The 23,852-nt window shown below is 40.9% G+C and overlaps 1 protein-coding gene across 4 annotated transcripts in view; it reads right to left on the reverse strand.

Moving 5' to 3' along the window:
• The window catches only part of LOC134224403 (GAS2-like protein pickled eggs), a 166,384-nt gene that overhangs the window by 56,584 nt on the left and 85,948 nt on the right, over window positions 1-23,852 (reverse strand). For all 4 annotated transcript variants that reach the window (XM_062703728.1, XM_062703729.1, XM_062703727.1 and 1 more), the window contains 3 exons: window positions 22,104-22,300; window positions 16,221-16,339; window positions 15,671-15,918 (listed from right to left, as the gene is read on the reverse strand). In XM_062703728.1, the coding sequence (XP_062559712.1) occupies window positions 15,671-15,918; window positions 16,221-16,339; window positions 22,104-22,300 (564 nt within the window). The remainder of the gene's footprint in view (window positions 1-15,670; window positions 15,919-16,220; window positions 16,340-22,103; window positions 22,301-23,852) is intronic.

The raw sequence follows: 23,852 nt of genomic DNA on the forward strand, positions 1-23,852 counted from the left end.
AAATTAAGCGATTTGTCTCTTCAGTTGAAAAACGTCGGTACTGTTCTTAATTTTACCATAAAATTGTAATTTTTACTACAACGTTTTTATCAGTGTATGAATGGGGTGGTCCACCTGTCCACCTTACATAGTGGGAGGGGCTGCTAAAACTGGGTAGTAGTGTCGGTGAGATGGTTCCTCCTCTTCTACCCGGTAAAAATCGTTTACTCATTAATGGGTACTTTTTGTCTGCTATCTCTTTCTCCCTGCTGAAAAATTTACCCATTTTGGGAGAATAAGTGGATTTACTCATTTAAATGAGTAGATCCACTTATTCTCTCAAAATGGGTAAATTTTTCAGCAGAGGGAAAGAGATAGCAAAGAAAAAGTACCCATTAATGAGTAAACGTGTTTCTCCGTGTATATAGAGTGGAATGATTTGTTCAGTTTACTGCAAGGATGTTATCGATCATTTAGTAATCTGCCTTCGATCATTTAGTAGTTTGTCAATAACTCATTCCAGAGGCTTAATTTCAAAATGTGTTGTATGGTGGACTTCTAGTCCAAAGGTTTATCTACAACTCTGCTCAACAGTTCGTTGTTTGAATTACACTAATAACGGAGATAGTGCTAGTAGCAACAACTTAGACTAAATGATTGCATATTTTGTAATCATTTAGTATAAGTATAGCAACTAGCACCGTAACTCCTTTAATAGTGGTATTCAAATATCGACCTGTTAAGAAGAGTTGTAGAAAAACCTTCGCACTAAAAGTCCCCCATGCAATACATTTTGAAATAAGGCCTCTGAAATGAGTTATTGACAAACTACTAAATGATCGAAGGCAGATTACTAAATGATCGATAACATCCTTGGTTTACTGTATTTGGTTTTACGTAGTTTACGTCGAGCGGTCGTGTCTTGTATACAACCTCAAGATTTTTTCTTTTGCCCAATAAAGTAGTTTTTGGAATGGATATCAATCCCACTATTTTAACCATCATGTTAAAGTCACTTTTTTCATTAGTATAGTGAAACAATTAACCAAAACTTTTTTGAACAATATTAGAACACTTGTTGCCAAAATTCGGCTGATGATTTTCACTTGAAGCAGCACATTATAATTGCCTACCTTACGGCTTATGCAAACGATTTGTACAGTGAATAATGCACCAACATTTCATGGGCCGAAAAAGCATCCAACACCAGAGCCGAGATTAGGAAAATTGGCCGAACATAAAGTCCATTTCGCACGAAACTTTTGATGGATTAAATAATATATTTTTAACCATTATTGTTGGTTTTGAATACTTAGCGTAATAACCAAAAGTAAGTAATGCCATATTTTCTCCACTGACTTGCAAAAAAGGAAAATTTCACCGCATGCTTCCAAAACTCAGCTTATAATTTTCCCACATAAGCCGAGAGCTTCTTATTTGAAACCTGCAAGCAGACATATTGTCACTATGAATGGGGTCCCAATCAATTGGTCTAGCGAAGCTAAATATTTGGGTCTTCTGCTAGATTAAAAATTAACTTTATGAAATCACATTGAAGGCACTCAAGCCAAATGTAACAAATATATTTTAAGTGATTCTCTTATAAACAGAAAATCAAAACTTTGTCTTAAGAACATATTTTTGATTTACAAACAAATTTTTAGAACGCTGTTAGAATTTTCTATTGCAAGGATTAGATCCTTGTACCCTTAATATAAATTAGGTCAAGTTTAGTTTAAGTTAAAGACATTGTAATTTCTATACATGGTTCAATTCATTTTTATTTATTTATTTATTTTGACATCGTCTTCAACTTATAAATTGCACTGATTGTTTGACTTAATCCTATTTTTAAAATCTAATTTGCTACCATTGAAGTCGAAAAAAACAATACACTTCGTTGAATAGTCTGCAGCATAAGTCTTATGGATTATTTTGACCGTAATGTGTGCGGTGGCCACTGGCCTGAGTTGACGAGACGGTGCATGAAATCGAACATTCTCCAGGATGTAACGGCAGTCGTTGTTGCACGTTATGACGTCGAAAATAAACATCCTCTGAAGCATCACTCGACGGTCTGCCAATGGATGCAAGTCAATCGAAGCACAACGATTTCAGTATGGATCGTTTCATGGTAAGCGGCGCAGGGCGTAGTTGATGAAGCGTTTCTGTATTCTCTCGATAGGTTCAATGTGAACGGAATGATACTGAGCCCTGATTTGCACGCCATGCTCCGAATTAATGCACTATATAATGATTTAAGAGCATGGACATCATCGAACTGTGGTGTATTACGCCGTAAGAATCCGAGCACAGCGTTGCCTTAGCGATGGTAGCTGATAAATGCACCGTAAAACGAAGCTCACTGTCGAGAACGATTCCAAGGTCTTTGATCGATGTAACACTCTGAAGCGCTGTGTGACTCAGACAATAGTCGTAGGTTACAGAAGAAGATCGGCAACGTGTGACTGTTATGGCTTTGGATTTAGACGGTTTGCACCAGTTTGCAACTTTAATTTATTTATTTATTTATCCATCAACAGGCTTAAAATAGCCCCAATGATGTTGGTAATAATATAAAACAAAAACAGAGATACAAATCAGGTCAGCAAATAGAAGTAAAACAAAATAAAAATAGAACAAAAAATAACAATCAATAATCTACATTCATCATCTAATACTGTTACGGACACCTGTTAGAAAAGAATGACGAAAACTTATGACGAAGCATATCACGTGTACTGTTGAAGTCGAACAACGGTGCCACTCTATTAAAGATCCGTTGTAAGCCACTAACTCCTCCTTGCAGGCCATAATTGGTACGTCGTAGAGGCAACCGAAGCATTACACTGTTGCGAAGCGTGCGTTGTTGAACGTTAATATCGATTCTCTCCAAGATGGCTTCACAATCGATTCGACCTTGAAGCGTATCAGCAATCGTCATAGCTCTTGCTGTATCTCTTCTGGTGCGGAGCAGCTCAAGATCTATTAAACGACATCTGCTCTCGTAGCTCGGCAACTGGAACGGATTCCTCCAAGGAAGCTTTCGAAGCGCAAAACGAAGGAAGCGGCGCTGGACGGATTCTACTCTATCAGAGCCATTGTTGTAGGCCGGGCTCCAGACTGCTGCACAATATTCCAGTGTGGAGCGAATGAGGGCACAATACAGAGACTTCAGACAATATATATCGGTAAAATTTTTCGCTGTTCTGAAAATAAATCCCAGCGTCTTTGAAGCTTTCTCGACGATATACGAGACATGCTGCTTGAATGTTAATTGCGAGTCTAAAATAACTCCCAGATCCTTCACTTGATTTACGCGCCCGATTGTGGTACCGTGTAGGTTGTAGGCGAATGTGATCGGTTGCCTCTTTCGCGAAAAGGTGATGACGGAACACTTGGTAGGATTCAGTGTCAAGCGGTTTAGCAGGCACCAACTGGCAAAGAGATCTAGTTGCTCTTGCAGATAGTAGCAGTCGGCGATTGATTGGATCAAAAGGAAGATTTTTAGGTCGTCAGCGTACGATAACCGGGGGCTCTTTATGATCAAATGCGCATCGTTGAAGTAGAGTAGAAAAATCAGTGGACCTAGATGACTTCCTTGAGGTATACCGGATGTTGCAAAGAAGCAATCAGATCTGAAGTCTCCAATCGCTATCATCAGTTGTCGGTCCGACAAATACGATCTAAACCAGCGAAGAAGGTTGCCGCAAATACCGAATCTATCAAGTTTTGCTATCACGATGACATGGTCTATCTTATCAAATGCGGCGGATAGGTCGGTGTAAATGACATCTGTCTGAGCTTGTTCAATCATGCTATCGGTGATAAACGATGTCAGGCACAAAAGGTTGGTGGTCGTTGAACGTCCAGCAGTAAAACCGTGCTGATCTGAGCAGAGGTGTTGTTTGCAATGCGAGAGCAACGGTTCCATGATAATCAGCTCGAAGAGTTTCGACAACGCACTCAGCGAAGATATGCCTCGGTAATTGTTAACGTCACGCTTACTGCCTTTTTTGTGTACAGGAAACATGTGGGCGTGTTTCCAGCAGGATGGAAATTCGCCGCTGGATAAAGACGAACGAAATAAGCGCTGAAGCGGTACTAATAAGCAGGAGATATGTTTCTTCAAGAACGATGCTGGAATCCCATCTGGACCGGGACTGTTCGATGATTTCAGTTGAGACGCAGCCCTGGAAATTGCATCCGCGTCCACATCGAATGTACCAAGCGTTTGTCCAACCAATGGCACATTACTAGCAGCGAGGGTGGCTTGATTATCACTTACAGCTTCATTGCTAAATACGCTAGAGAATTTCTCTGCGAAAAGACGACACGTTTCTTGGGTGGAAGTGGCTATTTCGTCATCCAGGTGCATCGAGGATGGAAACCCAGACTCCTTTCGCTGTTCATTGACATATTTCCAAAAACGTTTTGGATGAGAGCGTAGAGCGCTGAATATCTTGCTCGTATTGGAAAAAACATCTTTGATTGGCTCGCTTGTACTCGTAATTGAGCCTGACGTAATGATTTCTAAGCGGTACTGTACGGTGCCTTGTAAACTTACGCAGGGCAGCTCGTTTAGTTGATTTCAGTTTGCGTAATGAAGTCGTTTGCCAGGGACAGTCGGTTTTCCTGTCTCGCACAGTCTTTGGAACATGTCGATCAATAACGTAAGTTAAAATATTTGAGAAAATTCGCGCCGCAGTTTCGACGTCCTCTTGTTCCAGAATACTTTCCCAATCTAATGAAGACAATAACTCGTCGATACTTCGATTATCGGCTCTTGAGAAATTGTATGAAACAGTTACATCTGAAGCATTGAAATCATGCGCCGCATTATGAGCGATCGTCACAAGCAATGGCGGGTGATGCAACATTTACAATATCAGTATGCCAAGCACAACAGTCTACGAGCGATTTTATGGCAAGGTATATTTTCAAATCGTGCGCATTAAGCTGCTTTCCGGAGCTCAGGTTGCTACACAGATCATTACCGAAAAGAATAAAGATGAGCGGACCTAGGATATTGCCCTGCGGTACTCCAGAGGGAATGTCATAGGCATAAGACTTGGTACCATGTGCTTTGACGAAAGCCTGCGACAGGCTAAGTACGATTTTAACCACCGAATGATCCAAGTAGGTAAGCCAAGTCGGTCAAGTTTTGCTATCGCTAGTGCATGGGGCACCTTGTCAAACGCCTTTGAAAAGTCAAAATAAATAGCGTCGACCTGGCTACGGGTCTCCAATTCGTCTAGCACTGTATGGGTGAATGCCATTAGGTTGGATGTCGTCGAGCGCTTTTTCGTGAACCCATGTTGATACTCGGAGATGATAGACTGTAACTGCTGTGCTGGGTATAACACTTCGTGCAGAAGACTCTCAAAAACTTTGTTCAAGATTGATATCGGACGATAGTTCTCTACTATGTATGCTACCGGCTTTGTACACGGGAACGATCGAAGCAAGCTTCCAATCTTCCGGGAAAACACTATCGCTTATACTTACTTGATACTTGATGGGCTACAGCTCTTCGATGAACCTACGCCGAATGGAGTATCCTTCTCCACTGGACTCGATCCTGGGCCAATCGCTTCCAGTCGCCCTGAACATTGAGCAAAAAGCAAAAAGCCATCGTGTACGTGGCCTTCCACGAAGCCTGCGGCCTCTTCCGGGTTCTCTACTAAATATTATCTTCGCTTGTCGTTCTTCCGGCATACGAACAACGTGACCAGCCCACCGTAGTTTGCCGTGTTGTATAAGCTTAATAATATCCAGCCCTTTATACACCTGGTACAATTCGTGATTCATGCGACGCCGCCAGATACCGTTCTCTTGTTTACCGCCGAGTATTGTCCGCAGCACCTTACGCTCAAACACCTCCGAGCTCTCCGATCAGCCTCCTTTTTCGTCCATGTGTCATGGCCGTATAAAGCCACCGGAAGAATCAGAGTAGTATACAGCGCGAGTTTTGTTTTCGTTTGCAAACTACGGGACTTAAGCTGGTTACGAAGTCCGTAATAAGCCCTATTTGCAGCTGCAATACGCCTTTTCACCTCGCGGGTAACATCATTATCGCACGTCACTAATGTTCCAAGATACACAAATTCTTCCACCCCTTCAAATTTTTCACCATCCAGCACTATTTCGCTACCACCACCACTAATGAACCCACGTTGATTGCCAGCGACCATGTACTTCGTTTTGCTGGTATTGATTGTGAGTCCAATCCTCGCTGTCTCCCTCTTAAAAGGCGCAAAAGCCTCTTCCACGGCACGACGATCAATTTCGATAATATCGATATCGTCCGCAAATCCCAGGAGCATATGCGATTTTGTGATAATGGTACCGCTTCTTTGCACACCAGCTCTCCTAATCGCTCCCTCGAGCGCTATATTGAACAGTAGGTTCGAGAGTGCATCACCCTGCTTTAATCCATCTAAGGTAACAAATGACGTCGAAATTTCATCCGCAACCCTTACACTTGATTTCGATCCGTCCAACGTTATACGAATCAGCCGTATCAGTTTCGCCGGAAAACCATGTTCAAGCATAATTTGCCATAATTCATTCCGTTTCACTGAATCGTACGCCGCCTTGAAATCAATAAACAGATGATGTGTCTGCAAGTTGTACTCCCGGAATTTATCAAGGATTTGTCTCAGGGTAAACATTTGATCCGTCGTTGATCGGCCCTCACGAAAACCTGCTTGGCATTCGCCGACGAAGGACTCTTCAAGCGGTCTCAATCTGTTGAACAGAATACGGGACATAATTTTGTACGCCGAATTAAGGAGGGTTATTCCTCGGTAATTGGCGCACTCCAGTCTGTGCCCTTTCTTAAAGAGAGGGCAAATGAGGCCGTCCAACCAGCTAGCAGGCATTTCCTCGTCTTCCCATATTTTCGACTATCGCTTATAGATCGATTGAAAATTGAAGCAAGGGCATTGCCAGGGATGAAGCTTGTTTGATGAAGGTGGGCGGTAAGCGATCGGGTCCCGGTTCTTTTGATGTGTCAAGCGAGCTGAGAGCTTCAAAAATATCCGCATTACAAAAGTGACTTGAGGATGCCGGACGGAATACGACGGAAGACTTTCGATGTAGCTTTGATCCAATGGAGGAGGATTGTCGTCATGTACTGAGCGGAAGAAGCTGGCAAACAAATTTGCTGTTGCGACAGGTGATCGGGAGGAAAGCGTACGATAAGTAACGTCAGCAGGGATATTGTTCAACCCCTTCCGTTTTTAACGTAGGCCCAGAACGATGAAGGATCATTTTTCAAATTAGCTTGAATATTTACTATGTACTCACGGAACTGACAATGCTGCATAGGAGTATATTCTTCTTCATCTAAACCGCAGATTAGTCGCGTTCACTTTAATCATGTTTCGGAAGAACTTCTTCCTGCATTTCCGCAGACGATTGCGAAGATTCCGGAGTTGTGTCGTCCACCATTCCCGAGCAGCACAAGTCGGACAAAACTAGTTGCAGTAACTTTATTGCGACTTAATCTGATCACATATGAGTTGCAGTAACCTATGTGGATCATGTGTGCTGCTTGGGTTGCATTGCAGTGTTGTACTTTTGTACTTTTTAGAAGGTCGGCAAATTTTGACCGGTACGTTTTCTCGGATGATCTGTTCGATGCTGCGATAGAACGCGGTAACAGAATCGTCGATTGAGGCATACCTCATAACATGATTCCAGTCCAGGGCAGCAATCCGTGCACTGACGATTTGATAATCACACCTGTTAACGCCGTAGTCAACGGTAGATATTGGCACTGATCTTTCATCGAGAGAACGGACGTCAACGGTTAAAACTAGTGGCTTGTGATGAGGTTAAATTTTTAAAAGAGCAGATGGCGAATCGAAGAGATCTATGATGCATGAATAGCTTACGAACACCAAGTCAAGAAGTTTTCCGTTCGCGTTCACAAGATCATTGATCTGATGCAGACCGGAGGATAACAAGGACTCTGATAGGGCAAGCTCCTGCTCAGTTGACGCGTTGATAGGCAAGTATCCGTTAACTTCATCATCGAAATGCCAGACTAGATTCGGCAGATTGTAATCTCCGAGACAAACAATAAAATCACAGGAATCGGAATGATTCAGTATCTGGCTAATAGAATCCGCGTGTTTCGTGTAGATATCAGGGCAGCTGTTTGGGCGAATGTAGATGCAGCTAACGTAAAGCCATTTTCAAAGCCAAATTCAACCAGAGAAAAAATCTTAAAACTTTCCTTTCTGGCCGGTTCTCAAAATTGATTGGCTTTTAATTTAGGGTTCCATGAAGTGAAGTTGATTCATTTAAAATAGTTAATGGGCAACCTCATAAGTCGGTTTTTCACTAAAGTAATTTCCGTAGTAATTGTTGTTCAAACGTAAAATAACATGTGTACAGTCCAATCAAAACCAAATTAGCTCAGAATTATGGAGGTCTTCTAAAATGGCAAACGTAATCGCGAAAATGTCAGAATTTGAATCACTCTCATGTCGATATAGATAGATAAAATAAAAGTAAATGAACATGTCTAATGCTACCACCAATGCCTATCGTTTTTGCACACAATTCAATAAATCGCATCCCAAGCCTGTATCGATCAGTGCTAACGATTTAATAAATGATTAAAAAGCGAAGGCACTTTCGGCATCCGTGTGCTATTAGCATATTAATTATTTTTTTTGCTTTTCATACGAGGCGCTTTGATATGCGTCAATGTCGGTGGCAGAGCGGAAAGCATTCAATACGCATTTCCTCTGTCACTTCCAATCAGAAGCGAAGGTGTTCGAATATGGCAATGATGGCTAATCGCCGGAGACGTTTCAGTCTCTTGCTGTCGTCGTCGTCGTTTCCACACAATCGGAATGTAAATGCACAACTCGAACGAGTAGGTAAAGCCCAGCTATTTGTTCAAACCCCTATCTTCTTCTGTCGAATTATCATCGAACGAGTTTTTGTTCTTCAAGTGATTTGGGTGATTAACGAATGGTTATTTTCATTGTTATGCTGGTACAAGGGTAAGGCAAATAAACCGTTGCCGAACCTTACGTAACGTTCAGCATCTTAGGGGAACAGGCGAACCACGTGTCAATCATATTTGTCAAGTAGCTGGAAAGTCAGAGCACTGCGTACGCTTTGATTACTATTTGCTTGGACCGTGGGGTCTGTTTACACATACTGAAAGCGAAAGTACTCACAATGCTGATTGCTCTTCGGAAGATAATTGATGCAACAGACGAAGTATGAGGTTGGTTGTCCCTTTGAATGGATGCTCTTTGTCGTTAGGCATCGAACTACACGTGTTTATATGTTCGTGTCTCTGCTTAAATATATTTCAATGACTTGGATGTTCGATGAAATGCCAAATCTTTCATTGATTACGTCCGAGTTCCGGCTTCACGTAGTTCCTCTGTGAGGCGATTATATGTAGGTTCTGTAATCTGAGCAATGCTAGCACAAATTTTATCCGAATTTTGGGGTGGCTTGTAGAGACGCCCAATAACGTTTATTCTGATCTGTAGATTACGTTTGGGCAAAAATGTGGTTGTCGATGTTAAATCACAAAATAGCGACGTGCACCATCACAGGTCCTTCTCATGTATAGACAAATTAAAAGTTTTAGAGCATCTATTAGGGTCGGAGAATTAACCTTTTGTCTGTGCTCTGGGGTCAATATGACCCCAGGCCACTTTGAGTGGCTGCCATTTTTTTAATTTTCAACCGATTCTCCTAATTTTTGGCAGTTTGGTAAAACTCGCCGAGATCTGTCTCCTAGGTGCAAATTCACTTCAAAAATCTTGAAAATATGCGCTACAGTGTACTTTTTTCAAAAAACTTACGTTGTCTGTGCTCTGGGGTCAAATTGACCCCAAATTGAAATTGCTATAACTTTTTTAATGCTTGGCCAATTTTGGATTTTTGGGGCTGTTTCGAAAGATAATTTAATCATCTTTCAGGTCGTTACCAAAGATTGACTATAGGTGGGCGGGTACATCGCGGGGAGAGGTTTTCGTAAAAAGGGTACAAAAATAGTGATTTTTCATGCTTATTTTACTTATATCTGAAAATCCTACCCATTTTGAACTGCACCTTTTCAAAAAGGTTATGCAGGAAGGCGTGTGCTTTGATATGAGGCATTGATTAGTTTAGAGCTTGGTCGCTAGGTGGCGGTTTATATGAATTCATTACTTTAGACTACTCAAGTAATTCCGATATATGGAATTTTCCTCATTGTAAATATTCTTATCGCACAAATTTGAAATTTGTAAAGATGACGTCTTTATAAAGTTCGTCTGGTGGGAATGGACTGTCATGTGACGAAATGAATAATTAGGAAATTTACAAATAGGCGGCGCTAGCGGACTTGCAATATTCTTGCATATATGAAATATTGCTTTGGCTTGAGATCCCTCATATCTACACTCAAGTTGTATTCGGTAACATTGTTCAGGATGTCTAGCACTACAAAGCGGTGCTCAATATAATGAGTACGTCTTCCAATTTTTGAATTTGTGCGATAAGAATATTTACACTGAGGAGAATTCTATATATCGGAATATCTTAAGTAGTCCAAAATAATGAATTCAAATATACCTCCACCTGGCGGCCGAGTTCTAAACTTATCAACGCATCATACCAGAGCACATGCCTTCCTGCATAACCTTTTTAAAAAAGGTGCAGTTCAAAATGGGTAGGATTTTCGGATATAAGTAAAATAATCATAAAAAACCACTGGTTTAATACCCTTGTTCACTAAAACCCCTCCCCGCAATGTACCCGCCCACCAATAGTTAATCTTTTGTAACGACCTGAAAGATGATTAAATTATCTTTCGAAACAGCCCAAAAAATCAAAAATTGGCCAAGCATTAAAAAAGTTATAGCAATTTCAATTTGGGGTCAATTTGACCCCAGAGCACAGACAACGTAAGTTTTTTTGAGCACAGACAGAAGGTTAATAACGATTGGTTATCGAAAATAGGGCCAAATGTGTTAGTAGTACATTCATCTATAGTCAAGACACGTGACGGATTTTGTTCAATCAGTTTTTCAAGTGTTTTTATAACTAATGAATTGAAAATCCTAAATTGTATTGTTAGATTTAAGTTAGTTAAAAAATACCAAGATTGTATTATTTGGTTTGTAAACTGTTAATATGAAAAGTAGAGGTTTTATGTCTACCGGAGAAGGAGTGAAATTCATTCTTAACTCCACTCCCCTGCCGTAATCTGACGTATACGCCATTTTTCAAAAATGGTGTTAACGAGTAGTACTCATCGATCTTTTTAACAGAAAAATAGAAAACTTGTATGCTGTAATTTGGCGCATACGTCACTTTTTCAGATTACGGCAGTCCCGCCGGCTAAAAGATAAAAGATAAATATCGAATGAGGAAGCGAATATTTAATTTCATGAAAAAAAAATCTGCTGACAATTGAACTACCTATGAGGGGTTCTAATATTTTTCGTATGAGTTGATTTCAAGGTGCGTTCAAAAGAGAACAAATTTTAAAGATCATCGCATGATAATTCAAAAATATGAATTACGTAATCATTATCTTCCACTAAGAACGCTTACTGGATGCAGAAACATTGTAAGGGATGATCCATGAGTTAGATCACATAACAATGTACCATTTTCGATCACACTTTTTGCGTGATCGACAATTGTCGATAAAAATCCTCAGTTAAAATCTGAGATTAGTTCTTTATGTTTGAATTAACCAAAAATGTATTAAATTTTCCAAGAAATTGTTAAATGTTAACCAATTTGATTTTATTGATTTCGTCCACCGTCGTACATTAAATATACACCGTCGTACATTAAATATACATAATTTTCCATCTATTATGAATTATAACATATATTTATAATAAAAATTAAATTGAGATTAAATAGTGCAGATTAAGAATGTTATAATTTTTTAACTTATGTGTTGCGATTTCGAATTGTTTTAAAATATGTGGTAAGATTCTGCTGAGACATTGTAAAGTCAATAGTTCCGCGGTGTTGATTATAAATGTTCATTATTGGATTTAAAGGTCTAAATTTGGCTTAATTTGTTCGATAATAGTTTGTTATGAATAAGGTACGATTTCGTAGTTGCCTCGAAGGTATATAACATTTTAATTTTGATGAGATTTTAGGTGAATCAATACGTTGCGAAACGATATCGTTTAAGGATGAAACCATTGCTATTTCACGATTTCACTTTCAAAGTGTGTATATCAATAAGCATGCAGCGTACTTTGTATGATGGGAGTGGAAATGATGTCCAGCCTGCTTTTGCACAGATTCTAATCTCTCTTCGTGCGTGATTGAGAAAGGAGAGCAAACAATACTGCAATATTCCATTATTGATCTAACATAAGGGTGTCAGGTCATTTGGCCGAACGGGTCGCTTGGTAGCATGTCGTTTGGCCGAATAGTTAGAAGATTTGACCTCAGATTACTACTAGTGAAGAGTGAGAAATGAGAAGTAAGTAATGAGAAGTAGGAAAGTGAAGTGAGAATTAATTGTTCGGAAGTTTATTGCTATAAAGTCTTATTTCCATCTGAAAGCGTTTTTTTTAAAAAGGTTTTTAGAACTGGGATCCAGCTTTGAGACATTACTCCCCAATTTGGTATTTTTCAGAATAGCTAAACGGCTATATTCGCTCATTTTCATCATGGATCAATTCGAACTGATTGCTCAGTTCTTTATGAGAAGAATTGTTTGCAATATTAGAGTTAGAAGGAATATCTGAAGTTTCCAGCTTCCTTCTTCCGCGCTTAGGCAGGACGGTCTTGAAACCTTGTTTTTTTTAAGGAAATGGAGAATGCAGAGATTCCCCATTCCTCTTGTTTTTTGTTAATGCTCATAGTAAAGCGTGAAGACTTGATCTTCTAAGAGGTTCTTTTTCCAGAACGGTATCATTGTGCCGCTTGTCGGAATTTTACTTCCCCAAACGGGTCCAACGCAAAACGAAGGAAGGGTTCAAGCAAATATCGTAACGGCAGCAGTGTGTACAAATAGCACCGAAAAGTACTGTTGAAATCAAAATATTTTGTATAGTATTAAAAACTTCCTTCTTGAAGATGATCATCTCCCGAGCAAAGCTTGAGAGCAAAACGATAACTTGTTTTGATGTTGTGAAATCGAATATGATTACTTAATTTGATATCTTTTTGGTCGTTTTGACGGTTAAAATAACAAAATGTATAGCAGAAAAATCTTACTGTGACATCAAATCGACAACTATTCCTGCTATCGATGAGAGCAAATCGAAAACTAAATTTGATATTGGTTTCGATAACAATATAAGTACACAGTTTGATGTCAGATCATACAATTTAGAAATCTAAGGCAAAATGAGATCAAAATATGTAATCAGTCACGATGATTCATATTTGAAAACAAATTATGATTTCAATTTGATATCAAAATCAAAATATGTTTTCTATATGCTTTAATTATGTTTTCAGACTTTGCTGGGTCTACTTCCCCCATGAAGACAGCTATTTGTGCATGTTTTTACATCAGTATTTCATCGATTGCGAAAGAGTAGAATCCGAAGCAGACGGCTTTTTCACGTAACGTTGTTTTCAAATCTTCTATGAGAACTTTAATCATCATTGTGTTCAACGACAAACTAATTCAACTGAAGAAGGCCTTTTGATTTGGGGCCCATGATGTCAACAACTGCCGATGCATTACTTCATAAGTTCTCCGCCCTGGAAAGGTTTCCTCCCTAGGGAAACGTAATTGTTTTTAAATATTTGTATCGGCACAACTTAATAAAAAAGGAGCTTCACTAGCCAGATAGAAAAGTTTGAGGACCGGTTATGAAGTGTTGCTTACCAAGCTTTATATGTTTATGGATTTCATCATACGCCAGGACTAGAAATGCGAATATTTAATTGTCGCTAAAACGTGAACTTATGTAGCTTCTCAAATAAATTATTCAGTTGCTCATTTGCGTGCACTAACTTATGCACAAAAGCCTATTTTAACAACCAGTTCAACGAGCACGTTTGCGAATTATGGCAGGTCCGCGTTACCTAGCGTTGCTGACCCATATAAGGACAATGTGTTTGGAATAGTAAACTCATAACCGCAACTGATGGTGTACTTCCATCGATGCTGATGATGATATGGCGTCAAAGCTTAAAGACTATCTGATTGTAGAAAAAAACTGTTAATAAGCTGTAGATGATGTACCCAGACAGTCGTATAAAGTCGCCGGCTGCGTCGCGGCGTCACGTTTGCCGCTATCTCAGCAGGTGGGTGACGCACGGTGAGCGCGCTTTTGAGCTGCTGCCATCGTTATGCGAGTTTGCAACTGGACCTTATAAATAATTTATAACTCTGAAATTATCATAAATCTTATATAGAATGATGTGACATTTTCACTCAAGTGGGAGATGAAGCAAAATAGAACTGTTGTGTAAGAGTAAGTAAAACATAGAATGGATGAATGACATGATGTAAGACCGTACAAGCAACGGTTGTTTTGTAACTATAATTGCTAATTTTCAGGTGGGCGGATCTTATACACTGCATGTGCTCTAAATGTAGCTAGATCGTGTCGTCGAGGGTTTCCATTCCAACAACAGAAGTCAAATTTGAAAATACATTACACTATTTTTTTTCATAAAGTGTATTAGGATATTCAGACTACAAGCTAGATTATATGATACAGCTTCATGTCAAATTTTAACTTGAAATAATGTATAATATGACATATCAAGAAAAACTATATAAAGTAATAAGGTTCAAAGGTAATTTGAATAGACTTTAAGGCAACTTTATTGTCTACGAGATTTTATTCCCATTTTTTTTCCTTTCAAAAGGAGAATCAAAATAGAAAAGCAGCACAATTGAAAATACTTGAAGACCAAAATCAAGCGGAAAATCAACGGAATAGATAAAATCAATATAGTAATATGCTAATAATGTAACATATAATGAATCCTACCTTCTTATTAAAAATACTCTTGAGCGGTAGTCGGGGAAATATAACTTCTGCTTAAACAAAATATTTGGGGTTGTATACAAGACACGACCGCTCGACGTAAACTACGTAAAACCAAATATAGTACACTGGTCCTATCATTCCGCTCTATATAGAAGAGAAGGAACCATCCCACTGACACTACCCAGCTTAAGGAGCACCTTCCACTCTGTTAGGGACTAGGGACCCCACTGTCTAGCAGCTGGAGCACCCTATTCATACACTCCAGTTTAATAATTTATAATTGACTTCTCCAAAGCCAGAATCACCATCACTAATGTCACTGTGTAGGATGTGTAAAATAAAAGTGGGTGGTAATCCAGTTGCAGAAAAACTATCACAAACACTCTGAGAGGAATACTGCGGAATCACGCACAGTTCTATTCATTTGGAGAAGTCAATACACTAAAGGTAGGCAATTACCAAGGATTGTAACACGCCGTATAGGAGATGCATGATACATGAAAGAACATTTTCAATAGTTTAGCCTTTAATACTACTGGCAAATTGGTGGAGAGTTTGCGAATCGATTGATATATAAATCTTTAAAATCCATTGAAAGACAAAGGATTTATTAATGTTACAAATCTTACATGATTTCGTGACGGTTCCCAATTTTGAAATTTTCATTCTACCCCCTGTATTTGAGTTTTCCCCCTAGACGTAGTTTACGTAAAAAAACAATGACTTACCATTTCATCCAAACTTTTCAGATCGTTGGTAACAATTTGAGGCTGGGGCCCATACATCAGCATGGGACCGTTGGGGTCATCTTCGTCTTCACTGTCGGAATCGAACAGATCTTCCTCTGTTCCCGTTGATATGGAATGCGAATTTCCATCGGTTTGCGTACCGCAAACAATGCCATTCGCTTTATTGTCGGCGGCGATTTCCCGATCGATTTGCCTCTCCATTTGAACTAACATTGGAGCCAGCATTCCTGATGAACACAATTGGAATAAAATAATAAATATTTTTTGTGATATCATATAATGAAAATAGATATTCAAACATGTTCTATATTGAAACACAGTTTTAAACCCAGAAGTTTTTGGACTTCGGACTAGTCTATAAGGTTCGAACAATTATGTTTAAACTGTCCGACGTTTCCCCAAATGAAGACTTGCAAACGTCGGGCAGTTAAAACATTATTGTTTGAGCCTTATAGATTGGAAAGCCGAATTCCAAAAAAAAAAACTACATTTCACAGTCAAGGAGTCCTTAGAAGCACAAGAAACTTACCAAATTTAGCACCTCTTCGAGCAACCTCTAGTAAACATAAGATCACATGTTTTTCGTTTTTGCGCATAATCAAGTCGTCGGTTTCGAATAATAAGCATTCGAATATTTGGAGACTTTTTCTGAAAGTGTAGTAGAAAACAAAGGAAAAAATTGTTAAGTTTGTTGAAGATCAATATTTGCTAGAACAGAACATTTAGTACTATATGGAAAGATACAAAGTAGAAACATGGAACGGGTCTGGAGTTGAGCTCGGGACCTCCTGCGTTTGGATCAGAAGTGGTAGCCTGGGTCGTGACTTGCAAAGAGGCAAAAATATACAATCATTTGCCTGCAGACAAATTCGCAATATGAAAACACTTTTATAGTGCTAAGGATAGTCTACACTGGACTTTGGTGAAACAGTTGATGGTCAACTGTGAAGAGAAGAACAAAAGTCAAAACAAGGAAAAAGAAGCAGCATCTTTGCCTGTCTCGTGTCAGGTGGTAGAACAAGATGTGGCGTACAATATAGAATAGACCTTATCGATAGTCCTCATCCTACTGCCCTGCAACCTTTATTTCTACTTCAGACGGCATTTCTCAGACGTAATAAATGTGAAGACCGTTAGATGCCAGAAAATTCACGAAACTATAAAACGATGTGATTATCCAATGCTTGGCTGTTGAAGAGGGTTAGGGACAGAAGGTCGAAAGACAAAAGGTCGAAGGGACAAAGGGTCGAAAAGGATAAAAGGTCGAACGGGACAAATGGTAGAAAGGACAAAACGTCGAATGAGACAAAAGGTCGAAAGAAACAAAAAATCAATAAGAATAAAAAGGTGAAAGGGACAAAAGGTCGAAATAGACAAAAAACTGGAACGAAGCAAATCAATCTCGCGCCAGAGTTACCCTACGCAGATGGCAGATGGCGTTATCTGAGGATGACCCCCTTAGAAATAGTTTTTTCAATATGACTTTTCATCCCAATTTTCCACATTTTTGCGGCCTTCTACAAAGTTATTTGAGCCAAATTTTCATTACTATGTTTCTACTGTTTGAACAAACAAAGCTATTCAAGTTTTTTCATTATTAATTTTAACCTTAATTTTTATCTTAAGTAGTTCCTTCCGGTGCAAAATAGCGCAGCTGGTTCAGGTGGCATCTGAAAGGCCTAGCTTTCTTCTATAACTGACATGTGAAACCCCTTGTAGGCAAGAGTGGTTAGGGTATGTTACATTCAGAAGAAGTGTCCAATGTATTGGAGATCGAAACATTCGATTTCACTTTCAAAATTGAAGAAGTTCTCCAGCTCTCTTCCAAGTAGTTCTTAGGCATGAAGTGACGCATCTTTTGAAATGAAAAGTTTAGTTATTAATTCTCCTAGAAGTGAGTTGAAAATTTCCTTTGCGCAAAAAAATAGATACAATGTTAGTGTTTTCAGTAAAGGTGTAGAAAATTCAATTACAAAAACTATGCAGAGTACTATAGCAAAGCTCTATCTGATCAAAGTGTTGAGATATGAAGCATTTTTGCGGAGGACACCTTGAAAACAGTTGTTTGCATATCCAGCTTTTTACGCTAGCCATAAACTTTAAGAGGGGTAATTCAGCTATGGCATATGCTGTGTAGCGGGCAGCAGGGACTATGTCCAAGGGCTTGACGATCCCTCCCCAGGCCATCTGCGAGTTGTGGGGCTTGCCTAGGATGTGGTGGGGTTTGACAGTGGACCCTGTTAAATTCCTAGAAAAAGCTGCATGCATCCGCAAGTAGGCCCAACCGTGTGCCGCTCAAAGCGCACAAGCCCAAGTCCTGGTGTTAGGTGGGACGCTAAACAGCCCTGACACGATGGCCCTCCGACGAGACAGGAGGTTTGCGCAGGCCCAATAAGCCGCCTGGAAAACCAATAATTACGAACAATATAAGAGATAATGCGACTCGATCTTCTTCTTCTTCTTCTTATTGGCATTACGTCCCACACTGGGACAGAGCCGCCTCGCAGCTTAGTGTTCATTAAGCACTTTCACAGTTATTAACGGCGAGGTTTCTGAGCCAGGTTACCATTTTTGCATTCGTATATCATGAGGCTAACACGATGATACTTTTATGCCCAGGGAAGTCGAGACAATTCCCAATTCGAAAATTGCCTAGACTTGCACCGGGAATCGAACCCAGCCACCCTCAGCATGGTCTTGCTTTGTAGCCGCGCGTCTTACCACACGGCTAAGGAGGGCCCATGCGACTCGATATAATCGGCAAAGACCTAGGCGACGAATAAAGGATCACGATTGGAAGCTTGAAACATGGAACTGCAAGTCGCTAGGTTTCGCAGGTTGCGACAGGATGATCTACGATGAATTACATCCCCGCAACTTCGACGTCGTGGCGCTGCAGGAGATTTGCTGGACGGACAGAAAGTGTGGAAAAGCGGGCATCGAGCGGCTACTTTCTACCAAAGCTGTGGCACCACCAACGAGTTGGGAACCGGCTTCATAGTGCTGGGTAAGATGCGCCAACGCGTGATTGGGTGGCAGCCAATCAACGCAAGGATCAGCAAGCTGAGGATTAAAGGCCGTTTCTTCAACTACACTTGGCACGGTGCCCCCGGATCAGAGAAACGACTGGTATGACGGCGAATGTGAGCAGTTAGTAGAAGAGAAGAATGCAGCATAGGCGATATTGCAGTATGGGCGAACGAGGCACGATATAAACAGACGCGGAACAGACAAAACTCGATTTTCCGGAGAAAAAAGCGTCAGCAGGAAGATCGAGACCGTGATGAGACGGAGCAACTGTACCACGCTAATAACACACGAAAGTTCTATGAGAAGTTGCACCGTTCACGTAAGGGCCACGTGCCACAGCCTGATATGTGTAAGGACATAAACGGGAACCTTCTAACCAACGAGCGTGAGGTGATCCAAAGGTGGCGGCAGCACTACGAAGAACACCTGAATGGCGATGTGGTAGACGAATATGGCGGTATGGTGATGGACCTGGGGGAACGCGCGCAGGACATAGTTCTACCGGCTCCGGATCTCCAGGAAATCCAGGAGGAGATTGGCCGGCTGAAGAACAACAAAGCCCCTGGAGTTGACCAACTACCAGGAGAGCTATTTAAACACGTTGGTGAGGCACTGGCTAGAGCGCTGCACTGGGTCATTACCAAGATTTGGGAGGAGGAAGTTTTGCCGCAGAAGTGGATGGAAGGTGTTGTGTGTCCCATTTACAAAAAGGGCGATAAGCTGGTTTGTAGCAACTACCGCGCAATCACATTGCTGAACGCCGCCTACAAGGTACTCTCCCAAATTTTATGCCGTCGACTAGCACCAACTGCAAGGGAGTTCGTGGGGCAGTACCAGGCGGGTTTTATGGGCGAACGCTCCACCACGGACCAGGTGTTCGCAATTCGCCAAGTACTGCAGAAATGCCGCGAATACAACGTGTCCACACATCATCTATTCATCGACTTCGAAGCCGCATATGATACAATCGATCGGGACCAGCTATGGCAGCTAATGTACGAACACGGATTTCCGGATAAACTGACACGGTTGATCAAAGCGACGATGGATCGGGTGATGTGCGTAGTTCGAGTTTCAGGGGCATTCTCGAGTCCCTTCGAAACCCGCAGAGGGTTACGGCAAGGTGATGGTCTTTCGTGTCTGTTATTCAACATCGCTTCGGAAGGGGTAATACGAAGACCAGGGATTAACACGAGTGGTACAATTTTCAATAAGTCCGTCCAGCTATTTGGCTTCGCCGACGCCATAGATATTATGGCACGTAACTTTGAGAAGATGGAGGAAGCCTACATCAGGCTGAAGAGGGAAGCCAAGCGGATCGGATTAGTCATCAACACGTCGAAGACGAAGTACATGATAGGAAGAGGTTCAAGAGAAGACAATGTGAGCCACCCACCGCGAGTTTGCATCGGTGGTGACGAAATCGAGGTGGTAGAAGAATTTGTGTACTGGGCTCACTGGTGACTGCCGAAAATGATACCAACAGAGAAATTCGGAGACGCATAGTGGCTGGAAATCGTACATACTTTGGACTCCGCAAGACGCTCCGATCGAATAGAGTTCGCCGCCGTACCAAACTGACAATCTGCAAAAGGTCATCAGACCGGTAGTCCTCTACGGATACGAGACCTGGACGATGCTCGTGGAGGACCAACGCGCATGGGGAGTTTTCGAAAGGAAAGTGCTGCGTACCATCTATGGTGGGGTGCAGATGGCGGACGGTACGTGGAGGAGGCGAATGAACCACGAGTTGCATCAGCTGTTGGGAGAACCACTTGACAACGATCCGACGGGCACAAGAAGGCGAGGTGCGCAGCGTTCAAGGTGGATCGATCAGGTGGAAGATGACTTGCGGAGCCTCCGTAGACTGCGTGGTTGGCGACGTGTAGTCATGGACCGAGCTGAATTGAGAAGACTCTTATATACCGCACAGGCCACTTTGGCCTTAGTCTGAATAAATAATAATAATATTATATGGGAGTCACCCTTTTCAGAAGGGAGAGGGGTTCCAACCACCACAGAAATATATCTAAAACCTTCACATACCTTGCTTGAGTAATTCTCGAGTTATGATGAAATCGGTGTTTCATTTGTATGGGAACCCCCCTTTCCAAAGAGGGGAGGGGTCTTAAACCATCTCAAGAACTTTCCCCAGCCACAAAAACCATACATACAAATTTTCACGCCGATCAGTAGTTTCCGAGTCTATAAGGTTCAGACAATTCTTTTTTATATATATAGAAGAAGAAGATTACGTAAAACTCAGTCGCACATGATATTCTACACTAGTACCTATTCGAGAAATAAACGTACATTAGCAGATCATTTTCATATTGGCATTACATCCCCCATTGGGATATTGCCGCCTCGCTGCTTAGTGACCATTCAGCATCCCACAGTTAGTAACCGCGAGATTTCTAAGGCAAGTATCAATTTTTGTATTCGTATATCATGAGGATAACACTTTTATGCCCAGGGAAATCGAGACAATTTCTAAACCGAAAATTGTCTAGACCGGCACCGGGAATCGAACCCAGCCACCATCAGCGTGGTATTGATTTACCACTAGGCTAAGGAGCGTCCCCATCAGCAAATACTTCAATCGATTGGGTTCAGTTGATCAGCAACTCTTCAGAATCCTGCAATCCTGTACGGGACTTTCGGTCCATTCCATTGTTTGCTTTGATTCTTTAAACAATAGGAGGCTTCGAAAATATGGATTTTCTGGAAAAGTTGACCTTTAAATAAGTCAAAACGATTGCCACAATAAAAAGAGATAAAATTCTAACCCCGAGGTGAGCCAGCCTAGGGCTGAAAGCCTCGCAAATAAAGATAATAATAATAATAATAAGATAAAATTCTAGATGTGAAAGGTCAATTCACAAAGGAGAATTATTTTAAAAAATCCGATCTTTATAAAAAGCTGGTCGAGCAAACATCTGCTAGAGCTCGCCAAATGAAACTCTTGCAAACACAAAACAAAAATTTGGCTCAAATCAGTCCTGCAGATATTATACTTTACTTGTATTCAATAACAATCCTTGCAATCCTTACTGTAACTTGCCTGCATACAAGAATACCACATTGTTGCACCGCTAAATAAAAAGACTTTTTTTTTCTTTGCGGCAGTATATTAACGATGCTGATGTATACATTGATTTATTTAGTCATGTTCAGAAACATATTTTCTGGTTATCACCTTCCGCTGTGCCTCCCAAACGAAGGTTATAATAATAATGATAATAATACTGCAAAAAGGATATTTGTTCGTTTTATTCCCATCAGCGGGTAACCAGCACAAAATACGAGAAGTGTGAACATTTTCAAATTAAGCGATGATTTGCAGTTCCATTGGACCGTTTCGGGTTTTGCATTCACTTACCGGCACCACGCGATGAAGTTTGAGACATTATCTCTTGCGAAAAATGTTCCACATTTGGCCGCTGGCAAAAAGTGGACGTTGCCCATGCTCAGTATGGGTCCGGCCAAGCCGGATGTCATCGATTTTGTCATGGATTTATTGCGCGCCTGTCTCCTCGCCAGATATTCCTCTGCGGCCTGCCGAACGTTATTTGCATGCTGGGGATTAGAGAAGAGAGAACACATGATAAGAATGTGAACAGAAAAAAAAATAAATCGATTTCACTTGAGACTAATTCCGATCTTCCATGTCAAGCTGCAATTTAAAATGCATGATGTTTTTTGATAGTGAGAACAAACGTACAACAAAGTTGTACCAAAAGGCTATAGAATCAAAAAATGAACTTTTGATAGAAGGCCTGGAGACCCATAGTGTTATATACAGATCGACTCAGCTCGACGAGGCGAGGTGATGTCTGTATGTGTGTGTGTGAGTAGACTCACTTTTTGGAAAACACCTAGTTTTTGGTTTTAGTCGTTTAAGACCTTCAGCGTCAATGAAATAATGAGTTAACAAGTGGTACAGTGATTGACCGTGAATATACCGACCTAGTGTGCATGGTGCCGCGAGTGAACTAAACCACGGTTAAATTCCTCTCGAAGGCACTATTCAGTGGTCTGCCGAAGGTCGTCCGTCATCAAACGACCCCAACGTAAAGTACTCCAGGCGGAGGTGAAAGTAAAGCCTTCCCGAATTAGTGAAACAGTGAAGCCGAAGAGCAGCATTTTCCCGGCAGTTCTAGTGCCGAAAGTCGTCTCCGGCCGGTTGTGAACCGGCGCCATTGCCAACCAAGTGGACCTCTTGGTGTCGATATTACGTGCAGCACCGTCAACGGGCTAAAGTGAGTCCGTTCCCTATTAACAGTGCCAAGAATTTCCAAATAAAAATAACCTAGTATCAAATTAATAAATTTCTAGTTCATTATTCAATTCTTATTTGCCAACTTCTTGTGTGCACCGAAAAATTAAATTTCAGTCCATTTACTTCACTGTGATTGCAAAGTGGTACAGGTAAGTCTCCGCTAGTGCGATTGTTCGACCCTGAGATAAGGAAAAGAGGTGAGCTAGCTCGGGACGTGCGGATGTCCATGCCAAAGACGCATGGGCGTCATCGGTAGTAACAATTTATAAGGGCCCTTCTTAGCCGTGCGGTAATACGCGCGGCTACAAAGCAAGACCATGCTGAGGGTGGCTGGGTTCGATTCCCGCTGCCGGTCTATGAAATTTTCGGATTGGAAATTGTCTCGACTTCATAAAAGTATCATCGTGCTAACCTCAGGATATGCGAATGCAAAAATGGTAACCCGGCTTAGAAACCTCGCAGTTATTAACTGTGGAAGTGCTTAATAAACACTATTCTGCGAGGCGGCTCTGTCCCAGTGTGGGGATGTAATGCCAATAAGAAGAAGAAGTACATTTATAAAATTATTTTAAACAACTCACAAAATAAATAAAAACTATTTTAAAATTGAAAATAGGTTTAAAATCTGTTGCGGAAACATTCATGTTGTCAAAATTTCTTTTCAATAAGCTGATTTTTGTGAGTAGAACTGTACATGTACCACTTCTCCTGTACCACTTTTTCATGGATAACATTATAAATACTAATGAAGGTTCGTCTGTACCTTTTAATCATATTTATTGAACTTACTAAGTCTTACACTTAGGGGGCCCTCCTAAGCTGTGCGGCTATAAAGCAAGACCATGCTGA

This window comes from Armigeres subalbatus, chromosome 3 (assembly GCF_024139115.2).
Source record: "Armigeres subalbatus isolate Guangzhou_Male chromosome 3, GZ_Asu_2, whole genome shotgun sequence".
Lineage (NCBI taxonomy): Eukaryota > Metazoa > Arthropoda > Insecta > Diptera > Culicidae > Armigeres > Armigeres subalbatus.